This window comes from Mustela erminea, chromosome Y (genome assembly GCF_009829155.1).
Source record: "Mustela erminea isolate mMusErm1 chromosome Y, mMusErm1.Pri, whole genome shotgun sequence".
Lineage (NCBI taxonomy): Eukaryota > Metazoa > Chordata > Mammalia > Carnivora > Mustelidae > Mustela > Mustela erminea.
Window position 1 is genome coordinate 5,041,159 of NC_045636.1, and position 19,241 is coordinate 5,060,399.

The 19,241-nt window shown below is 33.8% G+C and overlaps 1 protein-coding gene across 2 annotated transcripts in view; it reads left to right on the forward strand.

The window, feature by feature from the left end:
- The window catches only part of LOC116583895 (probable ubiquitin carboxyl-terminal hydrolase FAF-X), a 138,436-nt gene that overhangs the window by 48,412 nt on the left and 70,783 nt on the right, over positions 1-19,241 (forward strand). For both annotated transcript variants that reach the window (XM_032331881.1, XM_032331882.1), the window contains exons 13-21: positions 1,166-1,302; positions 3,048-3,181; positions 7,714-7,801; positions 9,782-10,124; positions 11,770-11,865; positions 12,331-12,542; positions 13,749-13,989; positions 14,486-14,635; positions 15,505-15,625. In XM_032331881.1, the coding sequence (XP_032187772.1) occupies positions 1,166-1,302; positions 3,048-3,181; positions 7,714-7,801; positions 9,782-10,124; positions 11,770-11,865; positions 12,331-12,542; positions 13,749-13,989; positions 14,486-14,635; positions 15,505-15,625 (1,522 nt within the window). The remainder of the gene's footprint in view (positions 1-1,165; positions 1,303-3,047; positions 3,182-7,713; positions 7,802-9,781; positions 10,125-11,769; positions 11,866-12,330; positions 12,543-13,748; positions 13,990-14,485; positions 14,636-15,504; positions 15,626-19,241) is intronic.

The following is a 19,241-nucleotide window of genomic DNA, read 5'->3' on the forward strand; positions in this document are numbered from 1 at the left end:
ATTTTAGAGGGAGAGAGCACAAACATGGGTGCATGCACCAGCTAGGAGGGGGAAGAGGGAGAGAATCCCAACCAGACTCAGCCCTAAGTGCTGAACTGACACACAGCTCATGACCTGAACCAAAAGAAATTAGCTTAACAGCTAAGTCACCCAGGGATCCCCTGGAATAGACCATTTTTTGCTGAAATGAAATGAATGAAAAGGGAAAATCACATAAATACATGAATATACTCTTCAGCATATTGTGTAGTCATTAAAATGTCTGTTGGTGGATGGCTGTCCATGGTATTTAGTGGAAATACTTAATGTAAGAACTGTTTTGTTTCTAAAAGAGATGTACATGTGCTTGCAAAATGTACTTTAAGTGAGACAATAAAGAAATACAAAAAATTGGCTTTTCTTCCATACACATGTACAGAAATAGAATCATTCCAATTAAAAATCTTAGTACACCTGTGAATTTCTGATTACTAGTGATCTTGATAATAAGAAAGAAGCAAGTACACATTTTCGCATATTAGAAATAAACATATTCCTACAACATCCATGAATGTTCTTAGTTTGCCTTTAGGGTGAGTGCCTGTATCTGTTTTCTGTAACATTCTTACATGTTGGGTTTTTTTAAGTTTTATTATAATAAGAGATGCGTATATTTTTAAATAATACAAAGTTTATGTAAAGTGTGTTTATTGCATAATTTTTCACATGTATTCTCATTGTTATTTTCTGGATTAAAGGTAAATTTTTAGGTTCCCTGCTCCTATTTAAAAAAAATATGCTAACATCATATTCATATGGTAACCGTTTGGATTATATGTTTTTGCCAAGTTTTGTAATACCAGAACCTTATAAAACACTGAATAGAAATGAAATCTTCACAATGAGCATATATTTTTAAATCAGACTTACTAATATGCCTAAACTTGGGACTATATCTTGGTGCATAGATATCTAAATCTGGATTATTCCATTTTTATAGTAGTATATTTACTCCATTTACATTTTGGAACTTTGGTGATCATTTCAAAATAAGAACATACTTATTCCTAATTTTTATGATCCTTTCTTAAAAGCTTTTCTACTTTGTTATTCTCAGAATAATTTGAAGACAGAATTATATTGAATACTGGTCTGTATAACCATTAACTTTTTGTGTGTGTTTAAGGATCGAGACACACAGAAGATCCAGTGGATAGATCGCTTTATAGAAGAACTTCGTACAAATGACAAGTGGGTAATTCCTGCACTAAAACAAATAAGAGAAATTTGTAGTTTGTTTGGTGAAGCACCTCAAAACTTGAGGTAAGGCTTTTAATATAGAAAATTTTCTAATTTTTATGTATATATTATGGTGAAAACAGCGTACCAGTTAATGCAAATGTTAAAATAGCAATTTAATATCAGAGTCAAAAGATACTGACTTGAGCTGTATGTTCAGAATGGTCTTGGACTTCTAGCTGATATACCAAACATTATGGCATGGGTTGTATTTATCCCACTCTTGAGTTAGTTTTACCCTTTTTATGGGTTTCAAGATAAGAATTAATTTATGAAAAGATTTTATTTAAAGATACTTTTTACTATGTTTATTTTACTTAGATTTTTCTTAAAGAGCAAATTTTATGTGTTTGGCCTTGATGCTAAATGGTTATGGAAATAATTTACCTTTTACTTTCTTGTAATCAATTTGGAACTAATGACACAAGAAAAAATAATATGGATAAATCTTGGGAATAGTGCAACAGGGTTTACAGTGCAGATAGGATTCCTGATAGTGAGCTCTAGTTTTTTTCTAACCTGAAATAATCATAGATACTCTAACCATTTAGAAGCAGTTTCCTTGGGGCGCCTGGGTGGCTCAGTAGGTTAAAGCCTCTGCCTTAGCTCAGGTCATGATCCCAGGGTTTTGGGATCAAGCCTTGCATCGTGCTTTCTGCTCAGCAGGGAGCCTGCTTCCCTTCCTCTCTCTCTGTCTGCCTCTCTGCCTACTTGTGATCTCTGTCTGTCAAATAAATAAATAAAATCTTTAAAAAAAAAAAAAAGCCATTTTCTTGTAAGACTGTTACATGATTGCCAAAATTTTTCACAGTTGTAGGTGGATATAAATGTATGTGCCAACAGGATTCCTGTTCAAACTGAATTACAGAATGCCTTTTTTTTTTTCCTTATTTTTTTGAGAGAGTGAAAAAGTAGGCATGATGGGGTAGAACTACTGGGGGTAGACAGATCATCTGGAACAGGCTCCTCACCCAGACCAGAGCTTGATGTAAGGCTTGATCTCATGACCATAAGATTATGACCTGAGCTGAAGTCAAGAATTAGATGCTTAACCAACTGAGCTGACCAGAAGTCTTTATAGAATCCCACTTTTATGCTTTAATTTTTCAAGTTGGATTTTCATTCTTCTTTCCCCAATGCTGGAAAAATTACATGAAATTAGGAACCTTTGTGGGCATAAATACTAGAGGAAATCATGAAATAATCTATAGATAAAATTTTTTTTTAATAAAGGACATACATATCTTTTATCAGACAGACCCATTTTTTGGTTGCTTATTTATTCATGCAGCATTATGTAGTCTTCGAAGGCAGATGATTTAATCACCAGTGGATTAATAATGATGTGAGCATTAGATGGTTCCATTGAAAATGGCAAAACAAAGGGAGCTGGGTATCTTTCTGGTTGTTTCCAAGGGCAAAAGTGGTTGCAAAAACAGAATGGACTTTTAAGGGTTAATATACTTGCTCATGCAAATTTGTTCCTGTGCTTTGATATTTATGTAAGATTAATATCATGGTTGAAGTTGGAGAATACTGATTGATGATTTTCATGTAAGATGAGAATGTTAGAATAAATATGTTTCGAGATTGTAATTATTTAAATTGCTTGATACTTTGGTCTTTAAAGGAAGATATTAACCCAGTTTTTATTATGAGAGTAAAACATTTTAAATATCTGAATTTTAGCAGCTGGCATAGTCTCTGTAAATTCTTAGTTACAACAGTGTTCATTGCCTAATTATACTGTTAAGTCGTTCTCGTTTTAGTCAAACTCAGCGAAGTCCCCATGTATTTTATCGTCATGATTTAATCAACCAGCTTCAGCACAATCATGCCTTAGTTACTTTGGTGGCAGAAAACCTTGCAAATTACATGAATAGTATTCGACTGTATGCTAGAGGTATGTATTGTAAACTAAAATTAACTGTTGGGAATCAGCATAGGTTTCCCTTCTTTGGTTTTTGTTTTATCCTCAGTTTTAATTATGTCAGAAATGAAAATATATGTGTTTTTACATGGATCAGAAGATGGAAGTGAAATACTCTTAAAAATCCATTCAGCATCCCAAAATTTACACCAACTAAACTTTAGGTCAGCTTTTCAAGGCATGTTACTAAATGCTTATCTTTCCACATCTCGGAGCTCTGTCTGCTATTACCACATCAGTTGCTATTCTTTTGGGTATTTCTGAACTTACTTTAAATTTTTGCATTCACTTGCCACACTGCTTTTCAAGAAAACTTAATTAATAATCCCTTTGTTAATTTTGACCAACTTTGTTTTGGAGTAATACATTACAGTTGTTTTTAATAAAAAAACATTTAACATGTTCCATTGTTCAGAAAAAATTATTAGCAATTTACAAGATGATGATATATGTTCTCATTGGTTCTAAGATTATGGAATTGTTTAAATATGTTGACATAAACTTTCCTCTGGTCTCAACAAAAAAACTTTTTAATATTTGCCATATGAGGACTCTCTTCTTGGTGCTTTAAAGATCAATCCAGTATTGGGGCGCCTGGGTGGCTCAGTGGGTTAAAGCCTCTGCCTTCGGCTCAGGTCATGATCCTGGAGTCCTGGGATCAAGCCCCACAGTAGGGTTCCCTGCTCTGCAGGAAGTCTGCTTCCTCCTCTCTCTCTGCCTGCCTCTCTGCCTACTTGTGATCTCTGTCTGTCAAAGAAATAAAATATTTAAAAAAAAAAATCAATTCCAGTATTATGTGTCCTTATCAAAAGCTTTACTGGAATGTATGTGTGCTGGAATACAAAGCATTCTTCCGATATCTGTACCTCCTCTGTATTACACCAGATTTGTAGACAGACAGACAAAAACCCGGCTGCCTTGTAGGTCCAATTTTGGATATTTAAGTATGGAAAAGAAAAGTTTTCTGCTCTCCAGTTGAAAACCGGATTGAGCATAATGTGTAGTTGAAACCACTACTAGTCTGTTAATGTGCTATGTCAGGATGAATAGAATTGAGTTACATACTAAAAATGTGGATATTTTTAATACTCATTATTTGACTATAGTGGTGGGCTCTTTGCTTGTGCTTGTGCCTTAGATAGTTGAGGTGTATATTGTTTGATGATTTGGTTAATAGGTGCTTATAAAAATCCCCACCGAGCAGGGAGCTCTGAGACCATGACCCAAACCCAAGGCAGATGCCCAACCACTGCGTGACCCAGGCACCCAAGTATAAATTAAAAAGTATTTTTACCTAGTATTACTCATTTTATTGAACTAGTAACTCTTTGGAGACCTACAGTAGGAAAGTACAAGATGAGACTTGAACATGTAATGTCATAAAGTGTTTATAAAGAAGTATATTGACATATCAAAAAGATAAAGAAGTTATTGTTTACTATGTCAGGCTGTAATACTTGGATCATCAAAATAATGACAGTATGGGGGTGCCTGGGTGGCTCATTTGTTAAGTATCTGCCTTTGGCTCAGGTCATGATCCCAGGTCCTGGGATCGAGCCCCACAGTAGGGGGGTCCCTGCTCTGCAGGAAGTCTGCTTCTCCCTCCCCAATTCCGCTGTGCTTCTGTTCCCTCTCGCTGTGTCTTTCTCTGTTAAATAAATAAATAAAATCTTTTGAAAGAAAAAAATGCTGCTATGGATCATAGCCTTTTTGGTATATAGTTGCTTGAGTCCATAGTGATATAAAAAATAAATGGAGAATGTTAGCTAAAAATTTAGGAGAAAATAACAGATGAAAAAAACTAGTGAGTTAAATTTTGATGAGGACCAGAATAATGACAGGATATCATTCTACAAATTATTATCTCTTTTGTGGTATTTCTTATCAAAAATACATAACTTAAATGTAACTAGAGGTAACATGAATCCAAATTAAGTAGCATTGGACAAGTAGTTTTTTTTATTCTTTCTTTTATTCTTTATTTCTTCAAAATAAATTTTTTTTTTTTTTTTTGTCAGAGAGAGAGGGAGAGCACAAGCAGGGGAATGGCAGGCGGAGAGAAGCAGACTCCCCGTTGAGCAAGGAGCTCCATGTGGGTGGGTGGGACTCGTGACCTGAGCCAAATGCAAAGACTTCACTAAGCCCCCCAAGCCCCCAAGAAGCTTTTTTTTTTCCCTTTAAAATGGTCTATCAAGATAAGAAACATGAAAAAGAACTAAAGAAACTTTAAGGAAATAATCTCATGAAGTATATGAGCCTAAATTTGATTCTGGCCTGGAGAAAAAAAGAAAGGTATAAAGAATATTATTGGGATTGGATGTTATTGGGATGAAATTTAAATGTAGGCTGTGGATCACATAATACTCTTTTATTATTAATCTTAAAATCAGATAAGTATACTGTGGTTTGTGTCTTTGTTATTTGTAAATACAGTTTTAAGAAGTAAAGTAACTAGTATCCAAATGGTTAACAAAACTGATAATGCATTTATATAAATATGTGTGTGTCATATGGGAAATCCTGATAAAACACATGGACAAAATATAAGTAGTTACATGTATCTGGGTAAAAAATAGTTCCTTCCTTTTTTAGTGCTTTGAAAACATTATATCAAAAAAGAAAGTTATATACAGCTGTCCTCTTCTCTCACCAATTGATCCAGCCAAGTAAACACGCACACATTTTTAGACAAAAGTATTTAATATATAAAAAGCAGAAAAGTGGTAGTCCACAGTTTAGTCTCATAGTACTTCAAGTTCAGTGCTCTGAACATGTAGTGGGAAAAAAATTTCTAGAATTTTGAAGCTTAAGATTTGATCAGTTGATGTCTCTCAAGAAGTACTAAAAAATCACTGACATGCTTACTTATAAGGAAAGTTTAAAACAGTCATTATATGTGGGTCTCCTTTCTTTACTGAAATTGACACAGCATTGCCAAATATTCTATATTATTCATCTTTGTAGCAATTCACAGTTTTATATCCAATTGCAGTTTTTCTGATGTGGAAAATCTGAAAAAAAAATTGGAAATTTTGGTTTGCCTTTAACAATTTTAAAAGGATTAGAATTCTTCGGTACCATTATTGACACAGTCAAGTTCTAAGAGATATATAACACACTTACCAGTACTTACAACTGGAAAGGAATTGTATAATTTCTAAATCCTTTATACCTTGCTTCAAAAGTTTGAAATAAATGTCTGATTTCTGACTGACCATACTTGATGGAGGCATTTGATTGCCCCATCTTCTGTTCTACATACCAGCTTGATTCCAGGCAGAGGGCTTTATCCAAGCATTGTAATTCTTCTACGATGTTCTTTTACCTAATACTGAATAAACAGACTTAGGAGAATTTTTTTTTTTAAGAAAAGGTTTTTATAATGGGCGCTGGGGTTGCTCAGTGGATTAAGCCTCTGTCTTCCAGGTCATGATCTTGGGTCCTGGGATTGAGTTCCACATCAGGCTCTCTGCTCATCAGGGAGCCTGCTTCCCTCTCTCTCTCTGCCTGCCTCTCTGCCTATTTGTGATCTCTCTCTGTCAAATAAACAAATAAAATCTTTTAAAAAAAAAAGTTTTTATAAGTCTGAATTGACTTCTTCCTTTTTGAGTAAAACATCTCACATACACACATAATAGCATACATAATATTTCTAGGACAGATGTACTTTTTAATTTTCTCCTTTGCTTTTTCACTGACTCTGAAGATTTTTCACCTAGCATATATGATGTTAATAAAGGAAATCCAAAGTACTAATCCTGTGTTTTAAAAATAGGATTTCCTTGGGGCGCCTGGGTGGCTCAGTGGTTTAAAGCCTCTGCCTTCGGCTCGGGTCATGATCTCAGGGTCCTGGGATCGAACCCCGCATCAGGCTCTCTGCTCATCAGGGAGCCTGCTTCCCTCTCTCTCTGCCTACTTGTGATATCTCTCTCTCTCTCTCTTTCTCTGTCAAATAAATAAATAAATAAAATCTTTTTTAAAAAAAAAAAAGGATTTCCCACTGAGACTAGACCTGGTTATATTTGTTTTTGTAATCATACTGGGATGGTAAGTTTTTTTAATATCTGAGGCTGTTAGAGACATTGGTACTCTGGTATTGGAGTACCTTGATAACTTTATCAACTACAGTAGTGCCTTAGTCACCCTAATTTTTTATGAGTGCCTTTAGTGATATTTTTACTCTAGAATTCTTTCCCTATAAGAAAAGTTTTAGTATTAATGGGGGAAAATGAAGGGAAAAAAATCATAAACTTTATTCACAAATGCTTCAGTATATGAAGAATGAAAGAGAGTTGTGCTGAAAAATTTTTGATTGCACATCAGTGAATTTTATTTTTCTTTTGGCTATGTAAAATGTTAATTTTGTGGGGAAAATTGGATATATGTGAATACTACTATTACAGGTTGCCTGATAAGTGATTATTGACTTTATAAATTCTTTTAGTAAAAGTTAACAGTGATGTGGATATATATGTGTATTATGCATAATTTTTATTAATTTGCAGACCATGAAGACTATGACCCACAAACTGTAAGGCATGGAAGTAGATACAGTCATGTTCAAGAAGTCCAAGAACGGCTTAACTTCCTTAGGTTGGTTTTAAGCAGCTAGTGCTGTTCTCTTGAAGGCACAGATAAAAAAGCAGTGTTGATATTCATTATACCTGTACTTAACGTGGCCATTCCACCCTGCAGATGAATATTTTCCCACATAAAAAGCATTGCCAAAACTTAATGTAACATTTCCTATGTGTTCATTTTTAAATACTTTTGAATTATTTGCTAAGCTTTAAGTTTTGTCTTTTTTTGAAGACAGCACATTTTAAGTTTTAGAATATAGTTTATATTTATGTTAGAAATAAAAATTGATCATTATACGTTCTCATATTTCGAAGTATAAGACAAAAACAGCTCTAGGGAACTACATTTTCATTAAGGCTGTCATGACAGTAAGGAATAGGGGTTTTGGTGTGCTTTGGGTGCTTTGTTTATCCTAACAATGGCTAACAAAAGTTAATCTAAAATAACATTCAGAGGTGATTGAGGAAAAATTGCCTGTCTTTTAAAAAAACAAAACTAAATTTGTGTTAGGCTGAATTGGTATATTTAGTATTTAATGACCTGTGTGTGTGGATATGTATATGTAGCTTAAATAATGAGAGATTTCTTGGGAGTGCAATTACCAGATCCTAGGAGAAAAAGCATATTTGAATCAAAAGTATTGTCAAAAAAATACTGAGGTTTTTTTTTTTTTCATAAAATCTGTTCTATTTATTATTTTCAGATATTAATTTGGGGGAATTTTCTCTTTGGATTATGTTGTATACTATATTTCTGTTACTGAACCATATAATAACTTAAGGAGAAATATTTAGATTGACATATACATTTAACAATTTTATAATATGTTGAATTGATCTCATCTTCTCCAGTATTAGTGTTTATGTCATTTGAATTTGAGAAAAATTCTAGTTATCAAATTTTATGACATTTCCTTAAAGGGCCCTTTTTTTAAAATCACCTGTAGTGGGCTATTGTTGATGGGTATATATTGTATCTCTTGGTCTACTGGAAGAGAAAAATGGTTTGGAATTTATCTACTCTATTAATAAATTAACAATAAAATCTGTGTTTCTGTGACACCAGTAAAGTTACTACCAAAGTTGCCAAAGTTACTGGGAGTTTTAGTTTGAAAAGTTTTGCATTTCACTGCAAACAATAATGCATTTTTTGTGTTTTATTTTTCTGGGCCTTTTGTTGTTCAGTTACATATGAAGGTGTGAAGGATTAAAAGCTAAAAGGCTCTTTATACACAGACTTATAATTAAGGAGATGTTGGAGAACATATAGTTAACACCCAAAACAAACTCACAGACATTAAATAAATACATCATACTCTGTTGGACATGAAGTCTCTATGATTTGTTAAGTAAGAATTAAACGCAAAATTAGCTTCTGTTTCCTTTCAGTTATTCATAGAAATAGTAAACAGTGGGTGGAGCAACTTCTAGCTAGAGGAAACTAGAATCTGAAGAAAGAGACTACTTAAACCGGAACCATCATAATTTTACTTTATAATGACATAATGACTTTAATAGTGGCAAAATTAAAAGCTCTGGAGAACATCACTGAATATTATACTAATGATTATTAACATAGAAATGAGCTTAAATAACATTCACTTAACTCTGAAAGTTATTTAGTGTAATACACCATTTTCTGGTGAAGCCATATAAAAATAGGAAACTAAATCAATATCTGGCTTCAAAAGCTGATCTTGGGGGGTATAGCTCCGGAGGGGAAGATCATTTGACTGCAAAAGCTGATCTTGTAGAGAACAGAACAAGGAAGAAATTTTAATATTGAGGTGAAGTCATGTAGCTGACGCGTGTTATGCTTGTTAAGTAAATGAGTTTATTTTTTTACTGCTCTCTATAAGTTCTTTTGAAAGAATAGCTCTTTAAACTGTAATAAAATTTTAATTGTGATAAATGTAACTTCAGGCATATATTGAAAGAAATTATGTTTGGGGATTGCGTAGATCTAATAACTGACTTTTTAAATTTTTCCAAGATTTTTATTGAAGGACGGCCAACTGTGGCTCTGTGCTCCTCAGGCAAAACAAATATGGAAATGCTTAGCAGAGAATGCAGTTTACCTTTGTGATCGTGAAGCCTGTTTTAAGTGGTATTCCAAGTTAATGGGGGATGAACCAGACTTAGATCCTGATATTAATAAGGACTTCTTTGAAAGCAATGTGCTTCAGCTTGATCCCTCCCTTTTAACTGAAAATGGAATGAAATGTTTTGAGCGATTCTTCAAAGCAGTTAATTGTCGTGAAGGGAAACTAGTAGCAAAAAGAAGAGCCTATATGATGGATGATTTGGAACTAATAGGATTGGACTACCTTTGGAGGGTAAGTGAGAAGTTACTACTTCTCTCTTGTTTGCAGACATTGTACCCGAGGTCGTCTTTTAAATACACTTAAATCATAATTTTGCCTGTAAGATATTTGTATTTATCACCTGCTTTGATGCTTGTCATAGGAAATCTGGGGGAAGAAATTGTTCATCTTCAGTCTCTTACTATGTCACTTCTGTTTGCGAGTTACTTGGGGCTTTTTCCCCTTCATTTTTTCTTTTACCATCTACCACTGGTGTTCTTGTTTGACTTAATCCAGAATCTTTTCAGATGCATATGAATATACCATTCATTGTCTACCCACACATTTTTCATCCACCCCTCATGAAAGTTACTGTCTCTTTTACTTAGATTAGCTCTTAGGAGTTACTGTATGTTTACTGCCAAGATGAATAATGGATAGAAGAGAAGACTTTTATTTGGGAGGAATTTTGAGTTAATACCTTTATTGACACTTTAATTTTTTATGTTTTTAAGTATATGGGAAAGAAGAGTTTAATTGTATTCTGTTTAAGGCTAACATTGCCATTTTGGTAGTATAAATAAATCATGCTGCCATCTTAAATCTAACCTGTTTTAAGTTATGTATTTCAACTTTTACTATATTTTTGTTGTATTGAGTTTTTGTTCTTTGTATTTTTTGCAAACTATCAATTAAGATTTTCTGTCATTTTTCATTAAAGTCACCAACCAATTTTCAAATTTTGTTAAAAATCAATAACCTCGGGGCGCCTGGGTGGCTCAGTGGGTTGGGCTGCTGCCTTCGGCTCAGGTCATGATCTCAGGGTCTTGGGATCGAGCCCCGCATCGGGCTCTCTGCTCCGCAGGGAGCCTGCTTCCCTCTCTCTCTCTCTCTCTCTCTCTCTCTCTCTCTCTGCCTACCTCTCTGCCTACTTGTGATCTCTGTCTGTCAAATAAATAAATAAAAACCTTTAAAAAAAAAAAAAAAACAATAACCTCGGGCGCCTGGGTGACTCAGTGGGTTAAGCCGCTGCCTTCGGCTCAGGGTCCTGGGATCGAGTCCCCCATCGGGCTCTCTGCTTAGCAGGGAGCCTGCTACCCTCTCTCTCTCTGCCTGCCTCTCCATCTACTTGTGATTTCTCTCTATCAAATAAATAAATAAAATCTTTTTAAAAAAAAATCAATAACCTCAAGGCACCTGAGTGGTTCAGTAGGTTAAAGCCTCTGCCTTCAGCTCAGGTCATGATCCCGGGGCCCTGGGATTGAGCCCCACATTGGGCTCTCTGCTCTGTGAGGAGTCTGCTTCACTTCCTCTGTCTCTCTGCCTGTATCTCTGCCTACTTGTGATCTCTTTCTGTCAAATAAATAAAATCTTTTTTTAAAAAAATCAGTAACCTCTATTAAAAGAATTATATAATAATAGTTGAATTGCTCCTTGAAAATCTCACAGCTTGTCTACCAGTTGCAGAGTTAAATAATACTGATTGAATTTTATTTTATCCTTTTCATTTTTAATCAAAGTTCTCTAAAATAAAATTTTAATCAAATTTCTAGAACACCTACCTTTTAGATATTTTCGTTGTTTATTTTCAAGTTTATTTAATTTTATATTGCTTCATTTTAAGTGCCAAATTAAAATAGTTCTTGAATGTTACTAATACTCAAATTTTTGGATCTAGGTTGTGATTCAGAGTAATGATGACATTGCCAACAGAGCCATAGATCTCCTTAAAGAGATATATACAAACCTTGGTCCCAGGTTACAGGTCAATCAGGTGAGATTTAAGTGCATAAAAACAACTTCTTCAGCTAAGTCAGAAGTGCTCTAGTGTAACTTACAACTAGAAATTAATTTTTTAACTCTGTCAAAATATTTAAGACTTCAATCCACATTTGTCCCTTAAAAATACTAACTGAAAGAATGTTCATTTGGAAGTTACCCTTAGGTGGTTGGTATTACATTGAACAACAACATTTTTTATGTTGACGTAGCCAGAAGTTTGACTTATTGGACATTAGGTACCAAACATTTTTTCCTTGTTTTGTTTTTAATAATAACATTGTTTAATTTCTCATTTTCTTGTTGTCGGCTTCCTTATAAGTATTATGTTATGTATAGTATATAAATATAGAACTGATAGTTACCTACAGGTTGAAATTTTATTTCACTTTTTCAGATTACTGACTGCCATATTTGTTTTTAAGCAACTTCATCTCTTTCTTGGGCCTATTATTTATAGGTGGTTATCCATGAAGACTTCATCCAATCTTGCTTTGATCGTTTGAAAGCCTCATATGATACATTGTGTGTTTTGGATGGTGATGAAGACAATATTAATTGTGCAAGACAGGAAGCCATTCGAATGGTTCGAGTATTAACTGTTTTAAGGGAATATATAAATGAATGTGACAGCGATTATCATGAGGAAAGAACGATTCTGCCTATGTCAAGGTTTGTAAGAAATTAATCCACTAGTTAATTTGTAGTCATTTATTATTTTCCTAGCCAATTAGTTAGGAAAAAAATGACTTTTATGGGTTAAAAGGGCAATAAAGAAATTTTCATTCTGGATTTCTGTGTCTTGTCTTTTAAAAACATTTTTTTGCATTCTCATAGATATATTTTTCTTTTGAGTAGAAAATTTTGATTTATATTTTAGTTAGGCATTATCCGTTATTAAGTACAATTTTTCTTTTTTTTTCTTCTCTTTACTTTGTTTATTTTCTTTTCTTCCTACCTCCCTTCCTATCTTGTTTGATTTGGTTCCAAGCTATTACCATCTACTAAGTGGGAATGATATTTTATAGCTACTGTGTATTTTTATTTTAATGATACTCATTCACACTAGTAAAAATAAAATTCTTAAAATCTATTTATTTAATAGATATGAATAAGAAAGTCTTGAAATGGTCTTTGCTAAATTTTTAGATTTGGGAACTACTATAAAATAAATAATTTACTAAATTATTTATTAGTATAATTATAAATAAATTCAATTTTATACACTATGGATCAGATAATCGTAAATTAAGTAGACAGCAAGCTGAATTATTTAAAAATAGTTCAAATGGCATTTTTAGAGTTGGGAGAAGTTTATAGAGTAAGTACTATCAGATTTTTTAAAATTGTGATCACTATTATGAATAATATAAAATGCTTCTTGAATATTTTTGTTTTGGATCTTATCTGTGAGAAGAGAGCATTGCAAGATAAGTATGTTTGAGTGACTGTTTTTAAGAATTTTTGTGAATGTTTAAGGAAATGTGCATTTTAACATTTCTGTTGATACTTTGAAGTGCATCCCTTCTATCTTTGAAAATACTCTTAGTGTATTAAACTTTTGTAGCTTTAAATTAACTAATGTCTATTACTAATTAGCATAAAGTGGAAATCTCTGGTTCTGCAGCCATAGAAACGAAGATTAACCACAGTGGAATATAACCATATTGTATTTCCAAAATTAACTAATGTTCGTAACTTACAGAAACAGGTATTTTTAATAGTCTAAAAAAAGTAAATTTAACTATCTTCCTCATAATAAGAGAAGCTTCATGTTGTTGGTAGGCTGCTGAATATGACTGTACTTTTTTTTAATGTATTTATATATATATAAATTACATAAAAATATATATATATATATTTTTTTTTTTTTTTTAGAGCATTCCGTGGTAAACACCTCTCTCTTATAGTTCGATTTCCAAACCATGGCAGACAGGTTGATGACCTTGACGTATGGTCTCATACAAATGATACGGTTGGTTCTGTACGACGATGTATTCTCAACCGTATTAAAGCAAATGCAGCCCATACAAAAATTGAACTCTTTGTGGGTGGTGAGCTAGTGGATTCTGAAGATGACAGAAAGCTAATAGGACAATTAAACTTAAAAGATAAATCAGTAAGTACATACAAAATTTTCAGATACTGCCAAAGAGGGGGGTGCCTGCCTTTGGCTCAGGTCATGATCCCAGGGTCCTGGGATCGAGCCCTGAATCGGACTCTCCGCTCAGCCGGGAGCCTGCATCCCTTTCTCTCTCTGCATGTCTCTCTTGCCTACTTGTGATCTCTATCAATAAATAAATAAAATATTTTTTAAAAAAAATACTCCCAAAGAATTAAACATTGAAGCTGTTTTTTATTCATTCAGTAAATGTTTAATGAGACTTAAGCTCAGTTTTCTCCATTAAGTTTTTGGGTTATAATCCTGAAAAAGATAGGCATCATCATACTTGTATAGTGCAGAAAATAAACTACCAAATGGTTTTTTTTGAACATTACTTTTTAAATATTTCTAAGATTAAACCATAATATATTTTTTAGCCTCTAGTATATCAAGTTTATGTATTTTGTGGAAGTATTTTGTCTTTGCTACTAATATGTTTTCTCATTTTTAGGTAATTACCGCTAAACTTACACAAGTAAGTTCCAATATGCCGTCAAGCCCTGATAGTTCTTCTGATTCTTCACCTGGATCACCTGGCAACCACTGTAATCACTACAGTGATGGTCCCAATCCAGAAGTGGAAAACTGTTTGCCTGGGGTGGTAAGTTAACTACTATATGCAAAGCATTATACTTTGCTCTGCAGATAGAAAGAAATGTAGAATGGTTCTTTTTATAAGCAGTTTACAAGTTCATAAATGTGGCAAATGTCAAATATATATATATATATATATATACATATGCAGTGAAGTATTAACTTCTGCATGAATATTTTTTAATTTTTTAATTTAAAATAAAATTTCTCCGTAGATACAGTATTACGTTTAGATAGAATCTGTTACAGTTGAACTATAACATACTATTAAATAAATACCTGAATGAAATTCTACTATAAGTCCTTTTGGGGAGAGAACTATTTTTTTTTTTTTTTTGGGGGGGGAGAGAACTATTTTTAAAGAAATAGATAATCTGCTATTCTTCTCTAATTCTTAGTATTTTTCATACGTAAAGAATAACTGCGTAATTTCTTCATGTTTTCTCATCCCTCCACCTCTTAAGAATTGTCACAGCTGCAGTAACACCAGCTCCTTCAATGTTAGAGGAATTTGAGTCCTTTTAACAATAAGATTAGAGATTATCAACAGTCTTTACCCCTCAAGGGGTGAAGTCCCTTTTGTATAAATGTCTGAGTGCTATATGAAACTTAGAGTTTACAAAACAATAGAACAACCGGTGCAAAGAAATTACTCAACATAGCTTGGAAAACATAGTAAATTATTAAGCTTGTGTCATAGGGGAACAGTGGATTTTTGAAAATGAAAGGATGGGGAAGGCAGATAAATTTCAGGTAGTAAAAATGCAGATGTGGTAGGTAGAAAGCTTATTTGGGGTTAGTGAATAGATTAATTTTAAGTAACAAAAATCTCTTAAACTTAGTTATAGAGAAATCTTTTTGTTTTCTATATTCCAGATGATGTCACTGCATCCCAGATACATATCTTTCCTTTGGCAAATTGCAGATTTAGGTAGCAGTCTAAATATGCCATCTCTTAGGGATGGAGCAAGAATACTTATGAAACTTATGCCCCCAGGTAAGAAAATTGTCTGACTTTCTCCACCACCACCCCCCAATCCTCTTCCCCTTGGATGTTGACAAGTACATGAGATAGAAAGAATATTTAGCATAAGAGTGGCTGGCTCAGTTAGTGGGAGTGTGTGACTTCTGATCTCAGCATTATATTTTTATTTATATTTATTTATATTATATTTTTATTTATATTTATTTATATTATATTTTTATTTATATATTCTGATCTCAGCAATATATTTTTTAAAGCAATCTCTACATCTAAAAATTTGCTAACATTTTTAAAAGACTGTTAAAATATTTTCTATTTTATTTTTTTTAATTTCTACTTCAATTCCAAAATAGTTAAATATAGTGTTACTTGAGTTTCAGGTATACAACACAGTGACTCAACACTACATGAAAATATTTTCATTTCCTAGGTTGTTCACACTTGTTTGTTCTAGATTTTTAAATTCATCCCTTATATTCACTTAGTTTTCTATGACATTTATTACTAAGTTTCTCACATTGCTCTAATTTTTAAAACAATTTTCCACATAGTCACATGTTGTATCTTACTTTCTTGTGTGTTTCCTCCTTTTCCTTTAGTGCATTTTTTTTCTTTGATACAGTTACTGTTCTGGGACCTCTTTGAATAGACTTCTTTTGGTGCATCCTGCTCTGTTCTTTTGTGATGTTTCTTGGTTGGGTTAGTTCTCATCTTGCTGAAGCACGTCCTCCTAATAAAGGGTATTTAAAGGGAAGCACCTTTTTTTTTTTAAAGATTGTTCATCTGAATACAACTAAAATCTCACTCAAAGGAATATATATTTTTTCATTTTGTTCTTGTTTTTTACATGCATTAGTTTGAACATAGAGTTGAAGGTTGAATATTTGTTCCATTATAGTTCCATAGCAGTGTTGTTTGGTGGGAAGATTGAGCTGTTTTTATGTTTGGAAAGGCTGGGATTTTTGTTTGTTTGTTTGTTTTGCTTTGTTTTGTTTTGTTTCCCTTGAGTTCTGAAATCTTAACGATAAGTGCCTTGGGGAGGATATAGATGTATATCTTTTGTTGATGAGTGTTCAGTGGATCTTACTGGTGAAAAGGTTAATTTTTCCTTTTTTCTTTTGTGGCTTTATTTGTGCTTTTGAAGATTTTGTTTTGTTTTGCTTTAGAATGTGTTGTATATTTGTGCAGAATGTTGCTAAGTTTGTCTTACTTAACAGTTTTGCCTCTCACTTACTCTATTTTAGTTTTCCTTTTAAAAATTATTTGTGGGGTGTCTTAGTCCAGTGAAGCATCTGCCTTCGGCTTAGGTCATGATCCTCAGGGTCCTGGGATTGAGCCCCACATTGGGCTTTTCGCTCCGCAGGGAGTCTTCTTCTCCCTCTCCAGCTGCCCATGCTTGTGCTCTCTCTCTGTGTCAAATTTTTAAAAAAGTAAAATCTTAAAGAAAAAAACTCTTTTATAAAAAAAATTATTTGTGGGGCATCTGGGTGGCTTGGTGGGTTAGGCCTCTGCCTTCAGCTCAGGTCATGATCCCAGAGTTCTGGGATCAAGCCCCACATCGGGCTCTCTGCTCAGCGGAGAACCTGCTTCCTCCTCTCTCTCTCTCTTTATGCCTGCTTCTCTGCCTACTTGTGACTTCTGTCTGTCAAGTAAATAAATAAAATCTTAAAAAAAAAAATTATTTGTGGGGCGCCTGGGAGGGAGGCTCAGTAAGTTAAGCATCTGCCATTGACTCAGGTGGTGATCCCCCAGTGCTAGGATCAAGCCCGACAACAGGCTCCCTGCTCAGCAGTCCCTCCACCTGACTTGTGCTCTCTCTTTCTGTGTCTATCACTGTCTCTCTCAAATAAATAAAATCTATTTTAAAAAATTAGTTGTGGGGCGCCTGGGTGGCTCAGCAGGTTAAAGCCTCTGCCTTAGGCTCGGGTCATGATCCCAGGGTCCTGGGATCGAGCCCCACGTCGGGCTCTCTGCTCACCAGGGAGCCTGCTTCCTCCTCTCTCTCTGCCTGCCTCTCTGCCTGCTTGTGATCTCTGTCAAATAAATAATAAAATCTTTAAAAAAATAATAAAATAAAAAACAAAAAAATAAAAAATTAGTTGTGTCTTCAGTTGACTCTCTTTTAGTTTGTAACATTTTTGTGATCTCTCTTTTCTGTTACTTCTTAGAGTTCTGTTTTTATTTTATGAACATTTTACAGTGTTTTTGCTATATGTTCTATAAAAATCTCATGTCTGACAAAACCCTGTATTTGTTATTTATTACTGAGGTAATTGCAAAATTCAGAAAAGTGGGTAGTACAACACATAGAACATTTTCTTCTTAAACCATATAAGAGTAATTTATTGATTTGATGTTTTTATTGTATCCCACAACAGTCATGTGTTTCCTTCAGATGATGGCATTTACCATCATCTCCATCAAAAATTAACATTGACCATATTTCTATAATCTAACTGATCCCATTCAAGTTTCACTTCTTTTCAAGTTTTCACCAGTTTCTCCAGTATGTATTTAGCAAAAAGATTGGAAAATTTGGTTTTAAACAGCCAGATAATATTTTTGCCTTTGCAGGCCAAGAGGCATAATGAAAAGTATTATGTAGGAACTTACGTAATGAGAGAGAAAACAAATTTCTACAACCTTTTTTTTTTTTAAGATTTTTATGTATTTGTATGACATAGAGAAAGTGCATGCACAAGCAGAAGGAGAAGCAGGGAGCCTGATGTGGAGCTTAATCCTAGGACCTTGAGATCATGACCTGAGGTGAAAGCAGATGACTTAACTGACAAGCCACCTAGGCTCTTCCCACCCCCACAAACTTTTTATTAGCAAAATTCTAACTCTAAAAATAATTTGAGTGCAATTTTTTAAAATACTGGTCTGCTTGTGAGAATAATGGAATTTTTGGTGGAAAGTATAATTTTTTTTCTAAATGGGCTCAAAGTTTGTGATTCTTATCCTCAAAATAGTTGCAATTATTTGTTATTGCTGATCTGTAAGAGATAAATTTGATACATTTTATCTTTGATGTGGTTTTTCCACAAACAGGTACTACTGGTTATCATTTCATGACCAGTGCAACAGAAGAATTCATAGAATTCTCTTCATCCTTTTTTCAGTATCTTTTAATATTTAGTATGTTAGTACATTAGAGATTAATCTTTTTGAAATTTAAGCTAGATGGAAGCTCTTCACTTGCACAATTAAACGTGTTTTAGAAGATTTTCTTTACACTTACATCAGTGTTTGAAAAATGCTACAAATTTATAGCAGGCATATTTTCTAACTCTGACTCTAAAATTTTCTATACAGTTTGTATAGAAATGCATATTTTACCTTTTGTATTAACTTTGATAGCAGTGGGAAATATGTAGTCCTTGATATTACTTGTGATTTAAACAATATTGGCAACTAAATAACTTCACTGTACTGTTTTTCATTTAAAGCATTGTTACGGGGGACGCCTGGGTGGCTCAGTTGGTTAAGCAGCTGCCTTCGGCTCAGGTCATGATCCCAGCGTCCTGGGATCAAGTCCCACATCGGGCTCCTTGCTCCGCAGGGAGACTGCTTCTCCCTCTGACTCTGCCTTCCACTCTGTCTGCCTGTGCTCGCTCTCGCTCACTCT